Genomic DNA, 11,000 nt, shown 5'->3' on the forward strand with positions numbered 1-11,000 from the left:
TTAAGCCAACGAAAACAAAGAAATTTGATTGAGAGTACCTCATTTTATTTTTTTTTCGAAAACACCATTTTAGACAGATAAAACACCAAATCCCTTTTTTAGCGACAGTAATATCGGCAAACACGAAAGCAACAACAAAATTGTGTACGCATTGCAATTAACTGTCCATCGACTGAGCCTAGCTGCTTTATAACTAAAGAAAACGGTATTAAAATTACATGCCACATCAATTAATTCCATGAAAAATGTTGCATATTTATGACACAATTACGGTATATAATTTAAAATCTCATCCAATTCGCGGGGCCCACTTAAAAATTTAAGCTGCCTCGTTTATGTCAAATATATAAAACGTCACATTGCGACACATTTGTCGTTGAGCTGCTTATAACCAACCAACAACAAGGAAGCAAACCACCAAACACCGCCCACCTGTCCGCGGCAATCAGCTGAATGCAGCGTTGAAGCGAATTAAATGGAGCAACTCAAAACAAATCAAAATCAGCGGCGCTGCAGTCATCACAGCCGTCACAAACACACATACTAACATACAAATACAAACAAACAGCAAGTCAACAAACGAAAAATGAACCAACAAGTAAGCAGACCTACAAACAATGGTGACAGCCCGCGAAAACAACAACAATTTAGTGATTGTGGAGCATTTTCCGAGTATTTTCTTTAGTCACTTGCGGCAGTCACCACAAATTGAGTTGAGCAGTACGTCTAGGCAACCACATAGGTACTTTGTGGCACCCACATAAGCTGCAAGTGGCAACAACGCTTAGTTTGCAGCTTTCAATGTTTTGCTTTTGTTTTTCTTTTTCCAACTGTTGCGTGGCGAACACTTTGTTTGTTTACTTAGATTGCAAATTAATCCCGAAATGGTTTAAGTGACGCAGCCACTGCCACCGTTCGATGTGGCAACATGCACCACCTAAATGTTGCAGGCGAACGTACTGCTTATGGGCTCACTACACAGACCCAAATTGCGAATTTGATTTTGATTTTCGCGTTGCCTTTTTAGGTTTTGCAATTTTCAGTCGTTTTTCCCCTTTTTTCGCTTTTAGATGTGATTGAAGCTAATGCGCCGCCCACACGTGGCAGGCGCAATCATGTGCGCATTGCAAGTAAAAGTGACTGTGTGAGTGTGCATACATGTCAGCGCGCACTTGCAACAAATCTGACGGTCTGTCTAGCCTGCTAGTCAGCTCGTTAGTCTTGGAAAAGGCGCTGCCGCGCGTCGAGCCGAGTTGCCACAGCCGCCGAGGGCCGCTTAATGCCGTTGATGCTGTCACTGTGTTGTTGGGTGTGCGCCAATGTTTGTTTGATTCTATGCGCGCCATATTTAGCGCATTAATAGGCGCATAATTGCAAGCGCGCAGCATTATTGACAATAATAATCACAGCAACAACAAGCAAACAATGCACAGTAGCAAATGGCGGCAGTTAGCCGAAAGATATGGCTTCACTGATAGACAGCCATAGAAATCGCAATGAATAGCTCAAGCGGTCGGCAGTTGAGACAGATCGTCAAACGAGTTGCCAACCGTTTCGCTTGGCGGGCAACCTAATGAGCCTCTAATAATAATAATAACAATAACAATGAAATTAACAAACTTCATAAGCAACAGATACTCGGTAAATCTCTAATAAGTTCGGCGACTGCATAATTTCTGCACAGAACGCTAAGTGTGCCCCACAATGCGGCACAATCAGATTGCTACGCAGTCGCGATGGGTAGTACGCGGGCTTGTGTTGGTGGCGCGGATGTTGCACAAGTTAAAAGCTTGTCTTTTGTGGCTCAAGCTGTGTTTATTTACTTTATTCAACACAATCGCAACAACAAGCGCGGTGTTATTGTTATTGTAGCCGACTGGCTGCATTGCGGAGTGTGGGTGTCTGTTGGCCAATGATCGATGTTTGAATAAACGACTATGCGTCGGGGAGTAGCTTGATTGGCGGCTAAGTTAAATGAATGACTGGAGCGGCAGATAAATATTCGTAGCGCCGTTGTGGTTTTCCTCTTGTTATTGTGCTTGTGCTTGCAACATTAATATATATGCGTTTTCGTTGCGCATATTGAATGAATTGAATGGCTGCTGCGTTGTGGCAGACATTTATGAGCGCGCAGCTGTGTTGCATGCCACATATATTATACATCACAAATATACCATTTAGCAGTGCGTCGGCTTGTGTGTGGCATAACGTGATTAGCAACAATGATTCGCTGTCCGATTAGATCAGTTTGCGCTTTAATCCAAGTAATGGCACGTAATAAATGAGCTATTTTATGCAATGTGACAATGTAGTTGTATGGCAAGTGATGCAGAATGGTATCTAATTGAATGCTTGATGGCTACATATAGTTTTTTGGAATACCTAATTGTTGTGTTTACTTGATTTTGGTGCAATTAGTGAAATGATATGAAAATATTGAAGCTAGCAACAAAAACAAATATTCTTAGTATTAAGAAGACATAACCACCGATGGATTGTTTGTCTAATTCAATTTTAGTTTTAAATTTAATTTTACTTTCTTATTTTCAATTTATATTTTAATTGATATAAATTTAATTTTTGCTGTTAATTTTTATTTTTTATTTAAATTTTAACTTCATTTAAATTATAACTTAAAGTATGGTTTCTATATTTTTAATTTTCACTTAACATAATTTAAATTTTATTTTTAATTCAATTTTATTTTAATTTAAATTTTCATTTAGATTGTAATTTAAACTTTTTATATTTTCAATTTTAATGAATTTAATTTCATTTTAAATTTAAATTTAAATATTTTTTCAATTGCAATAGAGATTTTAATTTTAGTTTTATTTATTATTATTTTATTTTATGACACGTTTTATTTTATTTTATTTTTTTTTATTTTATTATTTTTCATTTAAACTCATTTTACAAAACAGAACGTTAGCGTTTTCTTGCTCCGCTTGACCTTCTCTGAGCCAGCCAGCGCTGGCGCTGAAAGGTGTTCAGTTGTAAATCCATCAGTCACACGCCTTTTGTAATCTGATTTAAAATCTATTCATCTTGTCAAACAACTGGAAAAGTGCTGTGCTGTAAAAACTAAAAAACAAAATGAAAAGTAACGTTATTTCTCTGCTACAAATGGTAATTCACATTCAGCAGCGCAGAGTTTGTCGCTTAAGTCTTTAGTTTGGCATTTACTTTGAAGGAATAAAAGTTGCAATTTGCAACCGCACGCGGACATGTGAACACCGCAAAAAACAGTTAACGCAAATCAATCAAAAGCTGTGTAAAATGTCGTTATTGGCATGACAGCTTCTAATTCTAATGCCAACATTAATCATATTAGTCATATCCCGCCGCGGCGAAACAATCACAAAATATACGAAACATACACACACACATACATATATACATATACATATGTGTAAGCATATATTCAGATTCGCGAGCTGTCGAACAGAAATGAAACACAAATGTCAACATAGAAATGTCGTGTGCCACAGACAGACGACAGACGGACAGTCGCATGAAAAGATTGCGCTGCAGTGCCGTTAGAATACTTAGAAGACAGCGCAGAGCATAGTGTGCAAGTCAACAGTACACTTAGTGACGAAGAATGGTCAGCGGTTCGACGGCGGCGGCGAGCGGAAAGCATTTGTTGTTTCCATACAAATGTTAAATGGTTGCTGCAACACAACCGTCAATTGCCTGGTGGCAGTTGGCGAATGTTGTGTTGCATGCAATAAGCCAGCGCTCCAATGCTGACGCCAAATAAATTAGAATCAATGATAATTGTGTGTGCTTGTATGTACATGTGTAAGACGGTGTGCATGTCTCTCCATTATTGCGCCCTGGGTTGCAAGCACGCCAGCGCATTCACGCCGCAATTGTTAATGCGACACTGCGACTGTGTGTGTGAATGGTGGTGATGATAGATTTATGGTTATTTTTAGTTATTCAAATGGCGATTTCGCAAATTTAATTAAAGCGCTTCAACAGCCGATAATACGCAGGCAAATGAAATATTAAGCATGTTGAAAGTGAGACAATGTTGCACATGACGTGCCGCGCTAAAACATTCAATTACATGGTGTCATGTGTGGAGCAACAACAATTTGTCTGCCGTTCTTTGTGTCTTTATCAATTGGCGATTCGCAGCTTGCTTCGTGTGTTGGTCTTGGCGGTCGGCCGCAGCGTGCATCGCTTGCGGCATTGTTGGGCAATACATCGTGTGTTTACGTAATTGTCGCACAAATTAGCGTCAAAACATTTTTCCTTCACTCTGTTCGTAATTGATTTCATTGTAAAAACTTTTTGTCCAGGGTATTAAATACAATAGTTGAAATGTAGCTTAAGTAAACAAAGAAACAAAGATAAATTAAAATGAAAGCTTAGCAAATGTAATAACCAAAAAATACTTCGAGTTATTTTAAACCAAATTTCTTAATTGGAAGATTTTGGAGTCCTGTGGTATTAAAAAAAATGCTGAAAGCTCAGCTAACCCTTCTCCTCTGCCGTCAAGGAATTTTGAAATTTCAAATTTTTGGTAATATTTTCTGTTGAATCTTGAGATTTCAAGTTGGAGCCTATTTTGATAACATACTATATATTATTATGGTTAATTCACTTTATTTTTTTTAATCATTGTAGGTCTGCCATTCATGGTTTATCGCTTATACAAAAGGCTATGAGAAATCCAAATTTTCAAAACTGTGTTAGATTGTTTTACGAGACTCTTAACTTAACTCTTGAAGCCGGTTTTATTGTTATATGAAATAAGTATGTATGTAGCATACTTTTAGGCGATGTTCGCATTTTCATATAGGAGGCGTATGCACTTCGGAAACTATTACTGAATAATTGTAGCAAAGCACTTTTCGTATAATAATTTTCGAATTAAAATTTAGCAATAAATGCAGTATTTTTTACACACCTGATGCATAAAATCGGCACACTGTGCCATACGCTCACCTACATATCTCAGTTAATCTATAGAATCTTCACGGCATGACAGAATCACAATCTTTTATATATTTTTTTTGAATTGAGCATAATTGCTGCCTGGTGATTAGCATGTCGATTTACCGGCAATTTCAAGAATTTCAAATAATTAAGCGATGAGTCGTGTTGAGGCAAACTGACATGTTGGCATGACAAACTAAGCGTATATGCTTAAGAGCTACGGTGTCCTCAGCTGGTTTCCACCATTGCATGGCAGACCGTTTCGTTTCGCGTGCGCCCAGTGATGGCAATTTTCGACAAGAGACGCGCCAATTCTAATAATTGGCTTTTACTTACATACTTTGCTCGGTTCCGGCTCTTAATTTTCATTTTTTCCCCTCAAAGCTGTCGCCATGTCTCTTGTCAGCTAATGTATGTGCTGTCTCGTATGTATGCCACAAACGCATTTCGCATGCAACCAGTAATTTGTGGCAGTTTTTCATCAAACGGCGCGAAGAATGAGAAATATGCCGAGCGCTTGAATGTGCGAAAGCTCAAATGTGTCATAATGCAATTCAATGTGCGCTGTTGTTATTGTTGTTGCATGTGTTGCATGAAAAATGCGAAATTATGACAATTGTACGCAGGTAAATAACAGCAAAGCCTAAATTTCTGGCAAGAATTGCTGTCGCTGGTTGTGATTGCTGCCAAGCCGCCGTCGGCATCTCGCCATCGGCAAAGACACAAGGCAAGCGCGCAGCAATCAAGAACCATATTTATTCAAGTACACACATCCACACATACAGCCGTCCATATTTATTGAGTACGTGCACTGCAGGCGTTTGTGGCACGCGTAGTTTACCCGTATGCGCGCGTGTGTGTGTGTGTGTGCGATTGCGAAACGCCTCACGCGTGCTAAGTGTCGCTGTGCGCTTTTGATGGAGGCGGCAGCTGCGCTGTGACAATTTGGTGCGGTAAATTTATTTTCGCTTTGTTTCTTGCCATTATGGCAACCAAAAATTTATGGAAATGCTGCATTGCAAATAACGGCGGCAGCTTTAGAACTTTTCGGTTAAGTGAAAATTTAGTGCGCCGCGCGATTTATGGTATTTCGGTAACGCACGGGCTGTGAGCGCCGAGTTTTGGACACAAATTGCATAAATATTACATTGCATAACGAAAAATCTACAAAATAAATGTTCTTGTTACTGAATTTTATATTTTCTATAATCATAACTTGAAATTGGCGAAGAATGCATTTTTGGTAATTTTTTAAATTTTTCGAATATATTTTTTTTGTTTGGTAATATTATTACAAGTTGAGAAACTACCGATTTTAAAATAATTATTTAAAATTTGAAATACCAAATAAAGGTAAATGATTCAAATAGGTTTATTTTTCCTTTGTTGATTTATCTCCGTGCGTAGAAATAACGTTTTCCTTTATAATATGAAGACAACCGACAGCACTTTCTGAGCTTGCACTTTTAACACTTTAACCCATGTACCGATCGTCCATATCCGATACATTAAATTTCATTAAATAAACTTGGTGTATGACTTTGCTAAGTTTAGATGGTGGTTACATAAAAGCGGCGCCTAATTGTAGGCAACATTGTGTCTTTTTATTTTAAATACAGAGCATAAAACTTACATATTATACTATACAACGAACATACTTGTACTATATTTATTAGAATAATTAGGGCCATTAATACCTAAAAAACAGAGAAAAACTTCTATTGGGCAAAATAATAGGCTTACATTGAAGACATACGAATTATAAGGGCAAATAATAAAACCAGAATATATTTTTCTGATAATGGTTAATCACTTAGTTTGAGGAAAACAGTCTTTATTCTTAAAAACTAAAAATCGCTTTCAGATCTTTTTGGAAATTTTACCAATTTTTAGCTCTTTGCCCTGTTCTGCTGAGACATTTATTAAAAATGGTGTGTTTGATATGTTTAGATAGTGACTAATTAAAACCACCGCCTTATGGTAGGCAACATTTTTTACTTTCACTAATTACTTAGGAGAGAAAATGTTATTAAGAGTCATCAACATAACTAATTACAAAAATGTTTATATATTAAAGAAATGTAGAGAATCAGAAAGTTTGGTTTATTGGAAATGGTAGTACTTAGAAAATGTACATGTATCAATAGGTGGATTGAGAATATCGAATTTAGTGTATGTTGCACCAATCCCCAAGTCCTTTAAAATTTTCTTAAAAATTAATGACTGTTTACATTTTAAAAACTTAATAGACTTCTAACCTCCCATTTCTTTTCTCTTTGCAGGCGAGAAGCCCTACACCTGCCAATGGCCTGAGTGTGAATGGCGTTTTGCGCGCTCCGACGAACTGACGCGTCACTATCGCAAGCACACCGGCGCCAAGCCATTCAAATGCGTTGTCTGCGAGCGCAGCTTCGCGCGTTCCGATCATCTGGCACTGCACATGAAGCGGCATTTGCCCAAAAATAAGTAGAAGCACGTGTGAGTGTACAGGGAAGAGAGAACTTAGCACAGCAAGCGGCAGCGAACAGACAAAAGCTTGCGAATTATAAAAAAATGCATATAAATGAAATAAACGCTTTGCAGCAAGCAACTATTAGCGTGTAAGTTAATGGAGGAAACATAAGCGAGCTTGCTGAGAGTTAAACAGAAATGTGGGCGAACACAAAACAAATCCAAAGGACTTTAGTTAATACGATTATTGCAGCAAATTGCAAAAAAATAAATTAAAAATAAAATAAAATAAATAAATTTAACAAAATATTTAATTGAATTGACAAATTCAAACAACTTAAACCAACACCGCCGCCAATGCCTCAATTGAACCTTAATTATTAAAAAAATAAAAAAAATTCATTTAAAACAAATAAATACATACAAACAAGTTCTAAGCAAACGCAAGCCTTATAAGTTTTAAGTTGTTAATAAGGAGTGCATAGAGAATCGAGTAATTGTGTTAGACATATGGAAGCAGAGTATTTGCATACATTACATTTATATATATATACGTGTAGGTATGTACGTAAGTAAAAAATGGAAAAGAAAACATTTTTTAAATTTATTTAGTAAAATTCAAAGTGTTAGGCATGTAAGTATGTCTGTGTACCTACTGAACCAGTGAGTAATTGTTATTTGTTTTTGTACGAGTTTTTAGGTTATGCAGTTCCCCCGCAACGTGTATTACTTTTGCCATAATATAAAGCATACTTTCATTTAAAATGCATACGAGTACTTTACCTTTGGTTTCCTTAATCTAGTTTTTAATCAGCACTTGTGCGTTAGTTACTAAAGAAATGGGAGATCTGTGAACTAGCACAAAAGTCCTTAAAGTATCCTTAAAAATACATTAAACTTCACTGTATTTAACAAAACGAAACTTAAGTTAGACAAAAGTACTAAGCTTTGCTAATAAATAGTTTCAGCAACTAAAAGATAACTTCAAAGGTGGTCACTAACACTAAAGTGAACACTTTATATGTGACCATCTGCTCCAAAATGCTATCAACTTAGCTGAAATACTGAAATACTTGTGTATACGTTCCATTACTTAGATTATAACGGTGAACATGAAAAGTATTTAAGTCTACAATACTTATGTCTGTACTTAAAACCATAAATTTAAATTTAATATATAAATAATTTGTAAAGAGCGTGCGTTGTACGAGTAATCCTTCTCTAGCTGTAAATTACGACAATTAATGATAATGTAAAGCATTCACTTATGTAAATCATTGTTCATGACAAGTAATGTACAAGCATATTTGCATATGTCTTACAAAAGTATGAACCGCAAAGTATTGTAAGCGCTTGCGAACACCAAAAGCATATGTAAATATGTATGTGCTGTTCATATATAAATGAGCACGTATATATGCTGAAACGCCATCAACGCCTGCAGCGCCATCTGCATAACATTGTAAGCCATGGCTTAGGGTCTATATGTAAGAGAAGCTAATATTCAATACATATGTACGTAGGCTTTAAGTACTAATTGTAGTTGCGCAAACAATACTTTAAGCTGGTTGGTGCGCAGTTCAAGCGCCGCAAATTAGTAAGAATAAACCACCAAAGTGCTGGCACAAACATTTTTCGAAAATAATAAAATAAACTGTGTGTTTTCTTTATAAATAGCGCTTGTGTGCAATAAATGTATTGGTAAGTATCTTCCTATGATAACATGGAAACAAAATCCTTTCAATATTAACATCAGTAGCAGTGTCCGTGAATGAAATCATGATTAGAAGCTTCTAACCCGAAAAAATGAAAACTTTAGAATAACGTCCCGGGATTTCGGCGATAAATTAGAGATGGAGGGATAGAGAAGATTTTGAAAATTTTACCGACTGAAGCCCAAAATATTTAACTGGTTATAAGTTTTTCACGTTGATAGTAACCAGAAAGTAAAACAGGGTAACTTTCAGATATTTTGCGTTGAAAAATATAATATAGTGATTTGAAGTAATATAACAGTATTAAATATTCCTTCGGAAGCCCGCTTGCGCGTTTAGTTAGCCTAATATTTCCGAAGCTTAGCAGTCTCTTTTCGAAAAAATACTTACCCGAAAGATATCCAGTTATAATCACCGAAACTGAAAAGATGATTGATGTTGCCATGTTGCACCATTAAACTGGAAGATCACGGTCTTTCTCAATCCCATATTATAAAACCAACACCATTGTTAAAATTTGTGAAATTAAAGTGTTTCAGTCAGTTATTTTTCCAAGACCCTTAAGAAATAACTAAAGGTTTGGTCATGAATCTTCACACGCAGTGGACTTTTTATTAAATAATCGCAAATCCGTGTTGTACTTGGTACCTTAAATGTAGAGTTTTAGGGATTTGTGTTGATTTGTGGAATTCAAAATATCGATTTTTTCCGGAAATTTGTTGTTGGTCCTACCAATAGTTTCGGGCATATGATTAACTGTCGTAAGAAATTTTTAACTTATGTAGTACACTAGGCTCAAACTTTACAACGTTTTCCAGAAACTCTGTTTTCAGTGTTGGTAAAGAAATCTAAAGTTTGAGTGCTCAGTCAATTATTACCTGAATTCATCTGTTATTAAAATATATTTTCTTATATTTGGAAATAGAGTTGATTTTAAGAAGAAAAATCTTCCTACCGGAAGACACTTTTTTCAGAGGATCTTCGCTCTACTGAGGAATAAATGGAGTTCTAAGTAATTCAAAACCAATTCCGTATATTGAATTACACAAAATGCTGTAATTGTACGTTATTTTTATTTATTTATAAAATAAAATTGCTCTTGGAAAAAAATTTACGAAAAAACGTGCTTTTCCTGACTTTCAAGCAGATATAACCTCTTAGGTAATAAGCCGGTTTCTTAAAATTGCTAAAAAGAAAAATAATTGTGACTAAAGGCTCGGTTATGAAATTGAAAATGAAAGTGAAGATGCAATTTGTCGGTGCCGATGGCCTTAGCAGATATAGACTACCTATGAAGAAGCAATAGATATGACATAAGGTGACTTGAGACACATCAATATATACTTTCTAGTTCAATAGAATAGTAAAAATCTATTTAAAGTATGGTGAACTTCCATAGGAGCCCAGAAATAGATTTTATTTTCCGCAAGCGAAAAGAGAAGAAAATGAGGTGGAAAAATTTTCAAACACCAAATTTTTTAAGTTATTTTTCGAAGATTTTAAGAAATTTATGCAGAAACTTTTCACCGAGCATACTTAGGTTGTCTTTTATATTTCGGGATTGCCGAGCAAAAACAAATATTAATAATCTAAAATAACTTTATTGCTGTTCAAAATATTCTCCATTAAGATCTATTCACTTTTGCATGAGCTTGAACCAATTGTGGAAGCTCTTTTGCCACTCTTAATGAGGTATCTCTAAAATATGCGTTCAGATTGCATAAAACACCTTTCCCGGTGTCCATTGAACTCTTAGTTTATTTTTCGCGCATGGGAATAAAAAAAGTCATTCGGCACCATGTCAGGGCTATACGGAAGATGACTCATCAAATCGATGTTTTGAATGCTCAAAACTGCTGTTGTTTCAGTGGAAATGTGAGAGCT

The 11,000-nt window shown here is 35.9% G+C and overlaps 1 protein-coding gene across 1 annotated transcript in view; it reads left to right on the forward strand.

The window, feature by feature from the left end:
• Window positions 1-9,019, forward strand: part of LOC120778876 (dendritic arbor reduction protein 1) — a 138,355-nt gene extending 129,336 nt beyond the window's left edge. The window contains exon 6 of the mRNA XM_040110920.1: window positions 7,233-9,019. Coding sequence (XP_039966854.1) covers window positions 7,233-7,420 — 188 coding nt within the window. The 3' untranslated portion in view covers window positions 7,421-9,019. The remainder of the gene's footprint in view (window positions 1-7,232) is intronic.
• The last annotated feature ends 1,981 nt before the right edge of the window (window positions 9,020-11,000 follow it).

Source organism: Bactrocera tryoni, chromosome 5 (genome assembly GCF_016617805.1).
Source record: "Bactrocera tryoni isolate S06 chromosome 5, CSIRO_BtryS06_freeze2, whole genome shotgun sequence".
NCBI lineage: Eukaryota > Metazoa > Arthropoda > Insecta > Diptera > Tephritidae > Bactrocera > Bactrocera tryoni.